The sequence below is a fragment of the Diaporthe amygdali genome (genome assembly GCF_026229845.1).
Source record: "Diaporthe amygdali strain CAA958 chromosome Unknown NODE_16_length_960263_cov_65_539585, whole genome shotgun sequence".
In the NCBI taxonomy this organism is placed as follows: Eukaryota; Fungi; Ascomycota; class Sordariomycetes; order Diaporthales; family Diaporthaceae; genus Diaporthe; species Diaporthe amygdali.
The window spans coordinates 283,781-299,514 of record NW_026517036.1 but is presented as its reverse complement, the minus strand read 5'-3'; the positions used below and the strand labels follow the sequence as shown (position 1 = coordinate 299,514).

Genomic DNA, 15,734 nt, shown 5'->3' with positions numbered 1-15,734 from the left:
TCGGAAAGCACTGTCATGAAAGCCTGGAATGCCCGTCTCGGAACATGAAAATGCGTCTTGAGCTCCGATCTATCTTATATTCACAATGCAGTAAGATCTTTAGTGTCACTATTGTTAATTTATGGATTATCAGATGATTCTGTCCTGTATCAACATTACACTACTAACTATAGTCGACCCCTAAACGTGCACTGATCTAAAAAAAGGATATAATTAGGGCAAAGGTAGGACGAGAGTCCATATTACTGTGCGGCATTTGCTAGCCGCTGGAGACATGGGACAATCCTACGGTCAAATTCAATTGAGGAAACTTCAAGAAGAAAAAAAATCTGCGATCAAGGTTTTTCGCAAATGCTGATTATGGCAGATTGAAAGGCAACATTTATTCTATCCGCGGGCAGCTGTTGATATCAGGTGCGCTGCGGACAAGACGAACACCGCATCCAATCTACACTTCAGAGTAATCTAGAGGGCTCAAAGTGAGGAGTGATGCCTTCAGCTGCCGCGGCACTCTCGTTAAATCACCATGACATACGATGACGTTACGCTGCGTGCAATGGCATTTTGCCGGGTCTCACACGCACGAATCCCAATGCAGATCATGCTGAAAGTGACATCTATTGCACCCACCATAAAAATATAAGACATTCATAAAATTTGTTGCCTCTTCTATTGGTAATTGAAAAGCATTTCTCTAGTAACCCTTCTCTCTGGGCATCACCTTGACTTGAGACACCTATCCACAATGGCTCTTAACCTCACTGGCACGTGCACATGCAAGAACTTGCAGTACACCGTCAAGCTGGACTCTGCAGACTCGGCGCGGACCTCGTTGTGTCACTGCTCAAGCTGCAAGAAGGCATTTGGCACGAACTTTGGTTTGACATCCAAGGTATGTTTCCGTCATTGACCATATTCGCATCATTGTGCATTTGTCTTAGGGTTCTTACATAGGTTCCGATTGAGAGCTTTAAATATAGCAAAGGAGAGCCAAAGCTCTATAAGCAGGAGAATGGCGTTATCAGGGAGTTCTGCGAGAACTGCGGCTCATTCACATGTGAATACGGGGTATGCATTCACTCTTCTGATCTCCATAACTTGGCAAGTCCCAGAAGATGAGCTGATATCATGACCACAACAGGAGCAAGCTGCGGATAAATTCAGATACATCACGTACGGAACATTGGACGATCCTGAGAAGCTTCCCCCAAAGGGAGAATTTTTCTGCAAGGAGAGGTCGAGCTGGATGCCCGAGATCCCTGGTTTGTGTCACCCGGCTCGTGCGACTGACCAACCTGTCACAACTGACTTTGAATCTAGATTTGTTCCATAAGCAGAAAATTAAGGAGTGATTCTGTATGAGCTGTACCGGTATTTTCAGGAGTACCGACAAAAAAGGGTGCGGGTACAGGGAAGAGATATATATGAGGAATGACGCGAGGATTTTACGAGCTCTAGTGGGAAAAGAACTGAGTAAATTGATTAAATTGACCGCATTTTGCCCTGTATCATTCAGGCTTGACAGAGACGCTCTGAGACCTTGATTTCGAGACGATCATCTCCTCCGTAGGGTTCTGATTGACAACTCATGTTGGCACCTTTGTCACCAAGCATATTCAGTAAGTGTTGATGGCACAAAAATGCTGTATTTTCTCATATTGAATACGGTGATAATCAACCAAAGAGGTCCAATGAGCTAGGAACGCCAGTTCCGAATTTTTCTATATCGTAGCAGGCTCAACGATGAGGAAATTGAATAGGTCTGTAGCACAAACATAACCATGGCAGTGCAAATGACACCAACACAGAAGAAGAAACACGAGCGATCCTTCTAGCCCTCAACAAGCATCACAGCCCCTTCCAAAGGACTCGAGGCCGTACCCCATCACACTTGCCACCAGTTGTGACCCGACCAACGAGGAATTGGCCAACACTTTCCCTTTGGAAAACGGAGCACAGCACCTCAACCTCCACCAGCACCTGGCTCAGCGGCTCTGCGCAACAACAACGCAGCGCAGCAGAACCGGTGGCACCGTCCGACAGCATTGGGCCGGCGTCGCGGAACAGTTGGGCACCACCGCTCTTCCATCGACGCCATCTGGGTCTATTGGGCCCCTTCTTCTTTTTGCCTCTTTGCCCCTTTGCCCAAAACATTCTTTACACGCTGCTTGGCGTACCGTCATCGAAATTGGGCTTCTACATGCTAGACGCTGGCATGTAACACAGACGCAAGCCGGGCGTTCCGGTCGCTGATCGTACATATATTTCCGGTTGCACGGCGTAAGACTGCATGCATCAGTGAGTGGCCACTTCAGGAGAGGAAGGAGGCCGGCTGCAAGATGTACAGCTTCGCAAAACGTGGCGTCGAAAACAGTCCGACCAGCTCGGTCAAGTAGAGGCGGACAAGGGACGAATGGGGGAATAGCACAGGAGGAGCCCACGTCCAGATCTGGGGCACATTGGGCAGCACACCTTGTGCACCCGGCCTACAGCGATCGGAGCAACCTAGGACAGACACTAGTAGATGGTTCGATATATAGGGAACACAGAAGACAAGTAGTGAGAAATGATCTATCAACTGCGTCTGTTGCGATATGATGCACTGACGAGGGCGTACGAGATGGGTGGGTCCCAAGTCCGAGGCCTAGGACTCGATATCCGTCCTTATGTAGGAACTGCATAGAGGTATCTTGTGGGGGCGTGATGCCCAACACTTGCCTTCGGTGTAGCCAAATCCAGGTCTGCATCTTATCAGGCCAATGCATTTTGCCCGGCTAAGCAAGAGGGTGGAGTGCTTGCGATCGGTTCTCTGCAGCGGCGCGCACCGCAGGGCGGCCTGCATGACAGGACTAGCCATAGGCAGGGAGGCATGTTCCGCCGTCAAAGGGTGAATGGAGATCGAGGGTGTCTTTCGTAAAGCTTAGACTAAAGCGACATGTGGTCTCCGATTCAGGTATGTGAAGCAACACAATAGGCGGTGGTGCACGCTTGCACAGGCACAATGCGACAATGATTCCAGGAATGAGGGCACGGTAATGAGCATCGACTGGTGGAGCAGGGGAAGACCTGTCCTCTGCGCACGAGAAAAATGACAGAAGATACACCTGAGTTACCTCCACCCGGGGTTCGAGAAATACTCTCTAGTACAGGCACGACTTGCGGCTGATATTGACACTCTACCCACTAAATGGTGAATGATAGGTTTCATCAGCAGTGACGACGTGTAGATCACGGCGTTTGCGATGTAGGGCCCAAAGACCGACTGCGCAGAATCGATAGCAAGCTGACATGGACCGCAGCAGTCTTCGTCCAGGACGTCAGCAGCCATTGGCAATCCTTCCGTCTTCTCACTTGTCTCAGTAATCGCAGAGCCGCACAAGTAACATTAGACAGCGCTTATTGGCGACAACGTAGGGATGCCTGGGTGGCTCGAAATCCGTGTAACGCAAGCAAACAAGCCGGAGAGCGCCAGAAGGAATTACCCCGAATATGTCGGGGTCGGCGGAGGGTGTAGACGTTATCAACTTGAGGAGATAGCTCTAGCGAATACGGACCCTTGTCCCCGTCACTTGACGGACCGGGAGCGAATAGGAGAGAGGGGGGAAGCCAGACGAGGCTGTAGCTGCATCTGGAGGCCACCGTGACTTGGGGTTTTTTGCATGTCTTAGCGTTGCCCGAGAGAAGTGTAAATAAGGCGTTCAGTCGGCTGCCTTCTTCTCTTCGGCCCCGGCAAACGATGCGACCCATGAGGCTCAGGTGGTACAGCATATCAGGCACATGGGCCATCCCTCACACCACCAACCCCTTGTCATGATCATGTAAACATCTGAACAGGTTTCAATGAATATCATCACTGTTGAGATGTGAACATCCAGGCCTCAGATAGCTCGGGGCGGGAGTCGCGGTACTACCGTGTCTCCAACTCGTACCAGATCATCCCCTGACATTTTTGAGCAACTTGAGCAACAAGACACAGCATATGTGATCACTTACCTACTACTGCGGGCAACCTTTCACCTCTTCTGGCCACATCCAGTATCTGCGACCTCAAGTGCCGCCATAAATGCGGCCTATCTGTCAGTGCTAGCTGACAAGCTGACCTCAAGCTTAGCCTCCGCTCTTGGCAATCCTTCGAGCAGTCGGCGTTGCTCTCCACAGGCTGCCTAGCCAATCACGTCCAGCTTTGCAAAAGAGTGCACCGTGGAGGTGTGTGTGTGTGACAGTCGGCTCACCGAACAGCCAGAGTGGGGCGAGACGTCGCTATATTTTAGCCCACTCAGGAAGTGGTCTAGATGGGGGCAGTTCCAGACAAGCGTCTCTCCATGACCGGCATTTGTTGTTCGAAGTTGGTGTACTTGTGTTGGCCCATCCCGCTTCCTGGAGTCGGGTCTCGGATTGTTAGGCTCGAGAATGGTTCATCGCAAAGTCGCAGCGGCAGCAGCCGTCCAGGACTCGTATAGGACCTCGGAGCTGTTCATCTGGCCGAGGGGTCCGTACCAGTGACCTCGACGGCGCTCGAAACCAATTCCTAGACACGCGTGGCTCAGATCTGGGGTTTGTCTCTCCTGTCTCATACTCCAGTTGTTGCTTGCGACACGAACGAACCGCGTGGCCTTTCTTGTCCTCGCCTCGTTTTTGAGATACACCAAAAAGTGGTCGTGTTGCACACCATCTTGTCGAGTGGCCTTGAGTTGCGTATCGTCCCTGCTCTTCGAGTCATCCTGGTATATTAAAGCCTTGCTGCCTGGTTCTGCCCCTTCGCCCCGACTGTGAGAAGCTTCTCTTCATCCAACCTCTCTCCCGCCCATCTTTGGCCAAGGCAGAATCACCTGTCGTATCGCTCTTGTGTCGAACCCTTTTCACACCCGTGACCATGCAACCCCCATTCTACCAGCTCAGTGGTGGTCAGCCCCAATCGACCAGTATCCCAGTCCCTCCTCAACATCATCAGCCAGCTCTAGGAGGCCGGCTGCCGCCGGCGCCACCGCCGGCGGCACTGGTGCATCAGCAGCGTCCCGCGTCCATGGTAGGCCCGATGCCTCTTCATCCGCAAATGCAGCGGCCCATGCCGCCGCCCGCAGCGGCTTCATTTCCACCACACCCTCCTCACCCTCCGAGACATCTCATACCATCTCACTTCCAGCGCCCGGTCGTCGTCTCCGACCTCCGGGAAGAGAGCGTGACCGAGGATGATATCCGAGAGGATCTTTCGGATTACATCATTCTGAGGTTCGAGAAGATCGAGCCGTATGATGAGTATGACTCCGAAGGCGAAGAGGTGAAGGCAAGCTGGGATAATTGCATCAGAACACGCATTGCAGATGTAGACAAGGCGGAGGCCCGAAAAGAAATCCGGCGGCTTAATAAGGAGGATGCCAAACGAGGAAAGACGCTCTTGGAGAAGCAAAATGCCCTCGGAACCAAGCAACAAGACCAACTGGCGAAGGCGCAACGTGAGCTTTCGCTGGAAGAGCACGATGCGCGCTTCCACACCAAACTCGCCCAAATTGACTATACGCTTAAGCCCGTTGTCAACAAACATGAAAAGATCTATACAAGACGACCCAACGTGAAGAAGAAGATCCACCAAAAGAAGACCTACGAGCGTACTTCCATCACCGCCTACTTCAGACGCTGTCCAAAGCCGGAGCAGGTACCAAGCGAACTGGCTCGTTGCATCGAAATAGAGAAGCAACGAGAGGCTGATATGATGCGGATGAGGCATCCCCAGATGCAGCAGCAGATGGTCATGCATCACGGGCCTCAAGCTGTGCAACCACACCAGCCAGGACCAATGCTCCACCCACAAGCGGCCCCTATGTGCGGCCCAGGACCTATGCCGGGACAAGTGCTTCACGCAGGGGGCATGCCGATGCACCACTCTCACCCTGGAAAGGGATCAGGCCGACCTCATACACCAATTCAGGTCGAGGTCGAACATAGAAAGGACAAGCACCACAACAGTGGCCACTCAAGAAGTTCTGGCAGCTCGGAGTATTCTGACTTCAGTTCGAGTTCCGGTTTCGGCTCCGAGTCCACTTTAGTCACCGAGCCCTCTCGATCGTCAGCCTCGTATAAGGGCAAGAAGCATTATGACCACAAGAGGAAATCCTTGAGGTATCTTGAAGAGCCGAGGAACTTTGGCGTCGAGGTTCATCGCCCCCGCCGTCGTCACAGTCTCCTCGAAGAGCCATCATATATCGTCACCGGAAGTGGAGCTCGTGTCCCCATCATCCACGTCCCAACCCCGCCAAGAAAGGCTGCAATCCCGATTGAAAACCTTGATCAGATCCGGGCCGATGCCTATCGTGCAGGTAGATCCGACGAAAAAGTTGCTTTCCGGCACACTTTGGATGATGCCGACAAGCTCGACTTGGCTGCCAGGAGATATCAGCCTCGATATGCCCCTCGTCCGGAGATCATCAATGGGGGACACGTATCTCCAGCAAGGATCCGGCACGTCACGACGAGCGAGGTCGATCGGCAGCTCGATGATGACCTCCGGCGTCTAAGACTCGGCCCTGACTCCCACTACCACGACGATTTTGGTGACTTCATCCATCTTGACGCCCAGCGAATTCGTGAGGAGCGGGCTCGAGAAGAGCAGGAGAGCATAATGCGAGCTCAACTAGACGAGGACGCATTGTACCGGAGGCGGCGAGAGGAATCACCGCCGCCCTCTATCAACCCCTTCACTCCTTTATCGCGAAGAACAGGTCACGTATATGATATCGATCGCGATTTTAGACGATGAAATTTCTTGTTAGCTGGATGCGCCATTGTGTAAGAAGCCTGTAACTTTCTTAGGAGTTGCTAATGATTGGGCAAAGGTGGGCACTGATGAGTTGGAGTGACGAGCCTGTTTTCTTGTATTCCGAAAATGCCGTTCCGGTCGGCGATACCATTCAGTCGCGAGCTTCGTACTCGGAAGATGCAAACAGAGTGTGAATTTCTGCAGCTGAGGCCTCTATTACGTTGAAATTGCAAGTGACGTCCGAAGTCATAGCTTAGAGGAGCTGATCGGACCAAAGTCTTACATGAATTCGTGGGTCGATACCGAGCTGATGAGGACGTTGAGGACGTGGATCGTGATGAATAGATAATGATCTTAATCGAGCTCTCTATGCGCACAACTCAGTGGATTCTGGGCTGAATATGAGCTTTCTGCATATTTCATATAGAGATAGAAATCCCTGTGATTTTCTCGATCATAGTAGCAACTGTGTTGAGGTCTCGTATCCACAACTGGAGCATGGACTCGGGATTGGTGTGCCAGGCTGTTTCGTTGCTGCATGGGTGATAGCCTGGGCAAAGCTTGAACAAAATCCAAGGGAGGACAGAAATCCAGATTGCTGCTCGATATCTCGTAGCTATTAAGACAATCGAGTCTCTATGCTCCGCACAAAGGTGGCATATCTGCCCAACCTCAGACGATTGGGCGGGCCTCAGTTCGCATCGCGAGGCGTGCCCCAATGGAAATTGGCCGAGCAAGAGACGTGGGCGAACCAGTTGCTTGCCTCAGCATGGCGAGACTCGTGGCATCCTTTCAATTGGCTCCTAGCTGCCTTGCATCTGCCAAGGGCTGCTTCGGGGATTGAGATCGAAACTCATGAAGACTTGGACCAGCACCGTGCGCCTTGCGAAGGTGATTCGCTCGGTGAATATTATCTTGGAGCTCATCCCGCAACTTGTTATCCTACCTCGTACTGATCCCCGAGGTCGTCCTGCGGGAGTTGTACCACTGGAAATTATCCCACTGGAATCCATCCCGTCGCTGGACATGCCATAGCAGGTTATCTCATAGCAGACTATTCCATGCAGGTTATCCCGTAGCAGGTTATCCCGCTGGAGGTTAATGGGTTCGGATAACTGGCTGTCGTAGTCCACCTTGTAGTGGAGCGCGACTCAGTCTCTCACTGTAGTATGGAGGATTGGGTGGGTTTATAACGTCACGCCACAGAGCACTCGTTAATCATGCGGGAAAAGTAGGGAGACTTTAGCACATGAAGTCATGCCGTTTACCGAGGAAAGTGAGGCGATGAGTTGTTTTCGTTGAGGGCGAAACTAGGGGCCATCGAACGAGAGACGCCAAGTCCCGGCGTGTCCCCACCAGAACGACCGACCTGTCGTGCTGCTGCTCTGTGCCCCTCCATGTGCCCCTCTAAAGAGCAAGACTGTCTGTCGTCACCTCAACTACACTTTTCCTGAAACTCTCTCTCTTCACCTTGCCAACTTCGCAATACGCAACTCTCCTCACAGACAATACCCTACTTTCCCAATCAACACGATACCGTCAGATACCAATTGCCCATCATGGCTCGCAAGTTCTTTGTCGGAGGAAACTGGAAGATGTAAGCTCCCGCGAAGCCAAGCTCCCGAGCTCTCTGAAAACCCCGCAGAGCTTCTTGAGAGCTGCTGGACTGACGATGGCCTCGCCAAACTTACAGGAACGGCACCAAGTCGTCCATCAAGGAGATTGTCAACAACCTGAACAGCGCGAAGCTCGACCCCAACACTGGTATGTGTTGTTCCACACCTCTCTCAACTCCCTGTCGCACAAGAACCTCAGGGACAGCCCTTGGAGAACAAAGCAGAAGTACATTGTGCTAACACACTCCCAACACAGAGACCGTTGTTGCACCACCAGCACTGTACCTCCACTACGTCCGTGAGAGCCTGAACAAGGACATCGAGGTGGCAGCACAGAACGTCTACGACAAGCCCAATGGCGCCTACACAGGCGAGATCTCGGTGGAGCAGCTCAAGGACAGCAACGTGACCTGGACGATCCTGGGCCACAGTGAGCGTCGCACGATCCTGGGCGAGAGCGACGAGGTCGTCGCGTCCAAGACCAAGGTAGCCACCGACGGCGGCCTGAGCGTCATCTGGTGCTGCGGCGAGTCGCTCGAGGAGCGCGAGGCCGGCAAGACCGTCGACGTCGTCACCAAGCAGCTCGACGCCCTCAAGGCCAAGATCGGCTCCGACTGGTCCAAGATCGTCATCGCCTACGAGCCCATCTGGGCCATCGGCACCGGCAAGGTCGCCACCACCGAGCAGGCCCAGGAGGTGCACGCCGCCATCCGCAAGTGGCTCAAGGAGAAGGTCGACGACAAGGCCGCTGACGAGACCCGCATCCTGTACGGCGGCAGCGTCAGCGAGAAGAACTGCAAGGAGCTCAGCAAGCAGCCCGACATTGACGGTTTCCTCGTCGGCGGTGCCAGCTTGAAGCCTGCCTTCGTCGACATCATTAACAGCAAGCAGGCATAAAGCCGCTGCCGTCGAGTAGGAGGAGAGGAGTAGTCTCTGAGTAGTTCCCAAGAAGGAGCAAGGGACGGAAGGTCACCTAAAATAGGCAGCCCCAAATATTCAAAATAAAACTCCTGAAACCACTCCACCTCGACTTGCTCTGGTTGATAGTTGAACTGCGCTTTTTGATGCTTCGAAGACGTAGTCCGGGTATATAATTTACACTGATGCCATGCCCGAACCCCGTTCTTTCGAGATGTAAGTTTCGGCCCCATGCACGTAAAATACAGTGTCGTTGTCCATGCCATGCCCGTGCACTTCGCCCACGTTTATACAGTCATCCCCTTGCCGTGATACGGTGACCAGACACCTCTGACACTCTCGTTGATACTCTTAACCGGCTTGCTGTACTTCTTGTTCCTCTCGCCCGTCGAGTCCCGCAGCAGCTCGACCTTCTGTTGTATCTGGTTCGGGTGCAGGCTCCTAACGCAGACCGTCCTCGTGTTGCCGTTGATGTAGTGTGCGCTAACAATGGGGTGCTTGGTCGGCCGTGGTGAGACAGTGACCTCGATCTCGGGATGTGCGGCGGCGAAGTTTGGGAGGTGGGACTTGATGAAGGAGCTGGAGAGACAAATTAGCATTGGACGAGGGCCAAAAGAGGGCTGGGCCACTTACTTCATGCCTTTTGAGCTCCCTGCCCAGTCACAATAGTGAAAGTCCATCTTCTTACATTGCAGCACGAAGGCGCCGACGCCGTTCTGTGAGGGCGGTCAGTACGGTATGGTGTGATTTGGAGTGGCCTTGATGTTTTTTGACGGTCAACACTTACTCGGCCCTTGGTTACTGCCTCTATTGCTGGTCTTATTGTCATGGTGGCCTGTCAAATGTGTTGAGGACGGACATCATCGTCTTGCAATCAAGTCGAGTCGCTCGATGCGTCTATCGCATCCAAAAAATGGTGCTTATGTAAGGAGGTGGCCTGAGCTTTTCTGGTGCGCGTTCCTACCCTTGTCCCTTGTTGTCGTCGCCGGTCTAGCTCTCAACTAGGCAACCTGTCGCAAAGCCCTCTCCTTTCAACCACCTCCCTTCTTTCTCTGTCCCTGGTTGAACGCGCTCGACTTGACTTGTCGGCTCAAGTCTAAGACGCGCATCTGTTTTATGCCATCGAAGAGAGGGCCATCCTTAATTTTAATCAGGTCTTGATTTGGTGCGAATGACCTGAAAGGCGACTAAAAATGACCGACAAGCTCCCTCCCAACCTCCTGGCGCTGTTTGCGCCCCGACCTCCTCTACGATGGGTCCCTCCCTGCGATTTCCCGGCGGAACAGCGCAAGACAGCTGCCATTGGAGGTGTTGCAGACTTCTTGCCTCACCTTGAAGCATACAAGGATGCCGATGGTTATGTCCCCACGGAGAGTTGGTTGCAGGCACGCGACCGGAAAAAGCTCGAGAAGAAGGCAGAAGTCGAGAAGCTGGTCACCGACGGCCCCAAGCTCTGTTAGATACCCTGCTCCATCCAGTGTGCATATCAAGCCAGACTGACACTTGGACTCCAGTTAACCCGGCCGAGGATCCGAACATCCGTGGCGATGCTTTCAAGACCCTCATGGTGTCGCGACTCAGCTATGATGCCAATGAGGAAGACCTCGAGCGAGAGTTTGGCCGCATCGGAACTATCGAACGTGTACGCTTCATATTATAACCTTGACACTCATACTGCATCATTGCTGACATGCATGACAGATAAGAATCGTTCGTGACACCCATGCCGATGAGAAGGGCAACAAGAAGAAGAAGCCCCACCGCGGCTACGCCTTCATAGTGTTTGAACGCGAAAAGGACATGAGAGGTAATACCGCCATTGATATTCCCACGTCAACAACCCTGGAGCCTGCATGGCGAACCAATACCCCACCGAGACCATGGCCCTCAAGCTTGCCTGTCACGGTTCCCCTTTCCCCCCTCATCTAGTTCATCACCAAGGTATGCAGACAATGGTAAGGACGTACTGACACAAGCGCGTCTTGCCGCGCGCGTATTAGCTGCTCTAGAACAACTCGATGGCATCAGTATCAAGGGCCGCCGTATCAAGACCGATGTCGAGCGTGGCCGTACCGTCTCAGGCTGGAAGCCTCGTCGCCTCGGAGGTGGACTGGGTGGGCGTGGTTATACTAAGGCTATGCCAAGCCGCCCCATGGCCGGTCCCGGTGGTTTCGGTGGTGGCTTCCGTGGGCGTGGAGGCGGCTTTAGAGGAGGAGACCGAGGTGGCTTCCGCGGCGGTTTCGATCGTCGCGGCGGAGGCTTCGGAGGCCGTGACCGCGGATTCGGCGGACCACCAAACGCACCAAGCGGACCAGGAGGACCAGGCGGCCGATATGACCGTGATCGCCGAGATTACGGCGGAGGTGGAGATCGTGGTGGCGGCGGCGGCGGGTACGGTCGACGCGATGACGACAGAGGATACGGCGGCGGAGGCGGCTTTCGCGGGGGCGATCGATCCAGCTCTGGCAGCAACGCGATGCCGCTTGGTCAAAGGCACGGCGGAGATAGAGGAGGGGACCGAGACAGGGACAGGGATCGAGATCGAGGCGGCGACGGTTATCGCGACCGAGACTACGGCCGTGACGACTCGCGAAAACGACCATACGAAGGAGGATCAGGTTACGAAGGCGAACGAAAACTGCGCCGCTACTGATAACAAGACAGCCGCTCGTCTTGTGGTGGGTATCTTGAGTCCGCTAATTTCGCTTTTGTCGTCTTCACCTCTCTTGCCTCCTTGACATCAAGGGTAAGCCGACGGAAACAAGTCTTTCCACATTCTGGCCAGCTTCACCGTCCTTGTCTCAAGGTAAATTCCAACGGACCATCCAAGGATTATCGACACTGGCCACCCTCGGGACGCTTCATCCGGACAAAGTGGTCGTACACAAAAAGATGTGTCATCACACAGCATCTCCTGGGGCCAACACAGGTGTCGCTTTCGAATCCCAAAGAGCAGGTGGGCGCCGCACAGCAAGGACTAGGACAGGTAGTATTCTCCTTGTAAGAAGACGTGTATTTTTGTATCTGCCAGTCACGCGAAGGGGAAAACTGGAATAGCTTTTGAGGTAAGGTCAGAGGTAAGGACTGCAGATCCTACTGACTGGCCACGAGTTCTTTGCCAGCTAGGCGTTTAGTATTGCATGGTAACAAAAGAAACTGTAATGCATTTGATCATGTGGGAGAAATTTGCATGCGTAAGTAGCAAAACTGTATCATATGTTAAACAGCGTACAGCGAGGCATGTCACTAGGTGTCACGGGTGGACAGGGAGTCTGTGAATGCTGGCCCCCCACCTATAGCTTCGGACAATAGATATCATGATTTGCTTTTTCTTTTGGTCTCGTGTCTAGGCTTTGTCTGTAGTATGCGGTGCGTACTGCCCATTTTCCCTTTCCATAACGCCATGAAACCCAACATGCGATGGTATCTACCTAGATGAACGGACGCAGGGCGCGAGATCCTCTACTATTCCCTGTGTCGATTTATTCCCTCACCTACTCATCATCCTCATCCACACCCTCCATGGCGTTCTCGTCGGCCTCCTCGACCTCAGTGACGATGCCACTCTCGGATTCCCAGAAGCTAGAAGCCCAGCACTCGTCAGCGAATGATACACATCTCGCACAGGGACCCGGATAACACCAGGACTGGTGGTTTAGAGAAGACTGGAGTCGGGTTGTACTTACGCCAATATCTTGACCCTAAACTCGCTCAAGCACTGGTCAAACAGCTTCAGCAGCCGCGTCTGCCTCGAGTCGAGCGTCTGGCCCTCCTTGCAGACGGTATACCCCTCGCCGTCGCCGCCCTCCTCGCCAAGCACGACCTTGCCGCGGACCATGCGCGTCGGCACGCCCAGGCGGCGCAGCTCGGGCTCGATGGTGTGGCCGAGGGGCACGTCGTGCTCGGCGGGGACGGCGCCGCCGGTGGCGTACACCACGCCCTGGGGGATGACGAAGTCGCGCGAGGCGACGGCGCCGGCGCGCGCGAAGTCGACGGGGGAGAAGGACTCGAAGTAGGCCGTGATCTCGGCGGCGGGCCGGTTCGTGAACAGCAGCGCCACGTTGCCCGTCAGGTGCGCCGTCAGCTTGTGGATGCCGTCCGCGGTGGCGTCCTCGGGCGTCTGGCCCAGCGCGCGGGACATGAGCTTCGTCTTGCCGAAGAAGAGTCTGTTTGTGCGGGGCGGAAAACGGGTTCCCTCTCGTCAGCCGGCCTGCTTCTATCTACCACGCCTCCGTGTGTACAATGACTGGAGGGCGTGCGGCGAAGGTCTGGGGCCAAGTGACTTTCGACTTCTTCTTTTTGATAGGGAGAGGAGAAAAGAAGCCTGACGGTTGGAGAACCGCCAGGCTCTTTTCTGCTGGAGATTAGGAGTCTTCATCCGTACCTGGAGTCCGAGAGCTCGTGGCGCACGTCCTTGAGGTGGTTGTTGCGCATGTTGTCGAAGCCCAGCACGAAGCAGCGCTCATACTTGGGCACGGTGTCGCGGATGTCTTGGAACAGCTTCTCCTTCTGCTCGCGCGTCTTCTTATTCACCTGGGTAAGGTGATACACCTTGCTTCTCTTCGACTTGGGCATTTTGGGCGACGTGTGTGCGGATCTTGGATTGACAGTGACCTGATTCAATGGGGAAGATTGAAATGCGAGCGATTCGAGGTGGTCGAGAAATTCAAAAAGTCCGTAGAAAAAGTTCTTATCGGTGCTGCTGATAAGAAGTGGTCCACAGAAATCTAACAGGGGTGTCGGTCCCTGGACTGTTGGACTAAAGTGACTACCAACACTCAGGCACTAAATGGAATGAGCCAATGTGTACCACTACACAGTCGTATTCTACCGTGTCTCATATGTTGAGTGTGTTGCAATTTACACAGGGCCGCTCAAGAAGCAAGAACTACAGGCTCTTGGTCGTATCAAATTGGTGGAAGATACATTTGGGGACTGCCTCGAGAGTAGCGCTAAGCTGAGCATGGAGAGCGGCTTATAACAATGATAAAAGAGAATAACAACAGTCTTCCAGACTCTTGCCATACGTGTAAAAATCACGCGCATCAAGCCTTCTCGTTGTGCTTCCACCTAATAGACCCGGTAATATTGACCTAGCAGCACCCGTCTGTCTCACGGACTAAAGTGCACTCTGTTAGCACGACCTGGATTGTACTGCGAAGGCGAACTTTTACGACACGAGTCCATCGCGAGAATATTCAACCCTTGAACGAACTCAAGCGCCCAACAGAGCCTGCTCCTCGACCGAAGCACCATTGACGGGCTTGTTCGTGATGGACGCAAGCGAGACGCCAACGAAAAGGAAGGTTGCGATGGGAAAAGGATGCATTGCGATATTCCGGTCGAGAAAATAGAATGAGCTCTGAAAAAGTAACTAGATTTTAAAGTCTTCAGTCAAGCCAAGGTAACGCTTCAGAAACAGCATGTCTTTGCATCGATGCATTTATATTTGAGTGATTTATGGGACCTCTCCTTAGTCAGGCCACCATGGCACGATACCATCAATGGGAAGGAAAGATGACAACTTATCCTTTCAAGTCAAACGTTTTGGCACCACCCACACAAGCGGCCCCCCCCCCCCGGAAAGTATTTGTTGTGTGCATGAATCGCCAAACCTTTAATTTGTAACTAATCAGTCTTACAATGAAAACAGCTCTCCGGTGTGGCCGTCCTGCTTTACAATACCACTCAATAAGTGCTCCACGAGCAATCACTACCATGAAATGAAGGCTGTGGTTTTGGTCATGACTGTGTCCTTCCAGCTCGCGGCTATGGCCTCTATGATCTTCTTAGAACTTCGGCCAGAGACAGTCGAATTTCCGGCTCTGTCGTTGGTTCGTTGGTTTCTCTCCGTCATCCCGTCTGAGTCTCAAGTTGTTGGCCACTTCACCTCTCGCTGGCCTCTAATGTAATCCAACCTGTTGGATTGAGCTTGTGACGAACGGTGATCAGTATAATTAAAAGGCATCCAAAATCATGGAGTATGTTAATGGTGACATGTGTGATTTTGAAACTATTTACCTTCAGTCCAGTTTTCTTCAAGCGCTGCCGTTTTGGCACATTTTTGTGCTCAATTTACATGAAATATCGGCCCGGCAAAACCAATTTCCCTTAAAAGAGATGCCGCTGAAGATCAATTCTTCTGGATATGTCCTGTGTTCATCTCCATAATGGATAGTTTGGGACCTATTTTCATATTTGAGAAAGAAAGAATCCTTAATAGCGATTTCATTTTAAGGGGCTGTAAAAGAAGTTCAATATGAACTTGAGGTCAGACGAATGACCAAAAGTATAGTCTGTAGTGCTCATTTAATATGACCAAGTTGTTGCTCAAACCAGAAACGCGCCTATAGCCCTGAAGGGCCCGTTCAAGCGCCAGCCATGCGACAAGTCGCAGCAGCTGTAAACCAGCGCAACTTCTGCAAAAGCAAGCCTTCACAATGCAC

General features: G+C 52.8%; 7 protein-coding genes across 7 annotated transcripts; 4 read left to right on the top strand and 3 right to left on the bottom strand.

Moving 5' to 3' along the window:
* Positions 1-745: 745 nt before the first annotated feature.
* J7T55_007360 (uncharacterized protein) lies at positions 746-2,221 on the top strand (the record flags this gene model as incomplete). The annotated part of the gene is made up of 4 exons (XM_053144113.1): positions 746-892; positions 1,009-1,068; positions 1,142-1,262; positions 1,809-2,221. The coding sequence occupies 4 exons, from the start codon at positions 746-748 to the stop codon at positions 2,219-2,221; spliced, it is 741 nt and encodes a 246-aa protein (XP_052993050.1).
* Positions 2,222-4,415: 2,194 nt separating this feature from the next.
* On the bottom strand, positions 4,416-4,672 carry J7T55_007359 (uncharacterized protein; the record flags this gene model as incomplete). The annotated part of the gene is made up of 2 exons (XM_053144112.1): positions 4,416-4,613; positions 4,670-4,672. 2 exons carry the CDS (start codon positions 4,670-4,672, stop codon positions 4,416-4,418), a joined length of 201 nt encoding a protein of 66 aa, XP_052993049.1.
* A 201-nt stretch (positions 4,673-4,873) lies between these two features.
* On the top strand, positions 4,874-6,754 carry J7T55_007358 (uncharacterized protein; the record flags this gene model as incomplete). Its single annotated transcript, XM_053144111.1, has 1 exon — positions 4,874-6,754. One exon carries the CDS (start codon positions 4,874-4,876, stop codon positions 6,752-6,754), a length of 1,881 nt encoding a protein of 626 aa, XP_052993048.1.
* A 1,559-nt stretch (positions 6,755-8,313) lies between these two features.
* Positions 8,314-9,267, top strand: J7T55_007357 (uncharacterized protein; the record flags this gene model as incomplete). Its single annotated transcript, XM_053144110.1, has 3 exons — positions 8,314-8,351; positions 8,448-8,518; positions 8,627-9,267. The coding sequence occupies 3 exons, from the start codon at positions 8,314-8,316 to the stop codon at positions 9,265-9,267; spliced, it is 750 nt and encodes a 249-aa protein (XP_052993047.1).
* A 308-nt stretch (positions 9,268-9,575) lies between these two features.
* Positions 9,576-10,117, bottom strand: J7T55_007356 (uncharacterized protein; the record flags this gene model as incomplete). Its single annotated transcript, XM_053144109.1, has 3 exons — positions 9,576-9,867; positions 9,922-10,004; positions 10,076-10,117. The coding sequence occupies 3 exons, from the start codon at positions 10,115-10,117 to the stop codon at positions 9,576-9,578; spliced, it is 417 nt and encodes a 138-aa protein (XP_052993046.1).
* Positions 10,118-10,481: 364 nt separating this feature from the next.
* Positions 10,482-11,941, top strand: J7T55_007355 (uncharacterized protein; the record flags this gene model as incomplete). Its single annotated transcript, XM_053144108.1, has 4 exons — positions 10,482-10,743; positions 10,803-10,930; positions 10,990-11,095; positions 11,289-11,941. The coding sequence occupies 4 exons, from the start codon at positions 10,482-10,484 to the stop codon at positions 11,939-11,941; spliced, it is 1,149 nt and encodes a 382-aa protein (XP_052993045.1).
* An 841-nt stretch (positions 11,942-12,782) lies between these two features.
* Positions 12,783-13,863, bottom strand: J7T55_007354 (60s acidic ribosomal protein; the record flags this gene model as incomplete). Its single annotated transcript, XM_053144107.1, has 3 exons — positions 12,783-12,870; positions 12,975-13,454; positions 13,673-13,863. The coding sequence occupies 3 exons, from the start codon at positions 13,861-13,863 to the stop codon at positions 12,783-12,785; spliced, it is 759 nt and encodes a 252-aa protein (XP_052993044.1).
* Between the last annotated feature and the right edge of the window lie 1,871 nt (positions 13,864-15,734).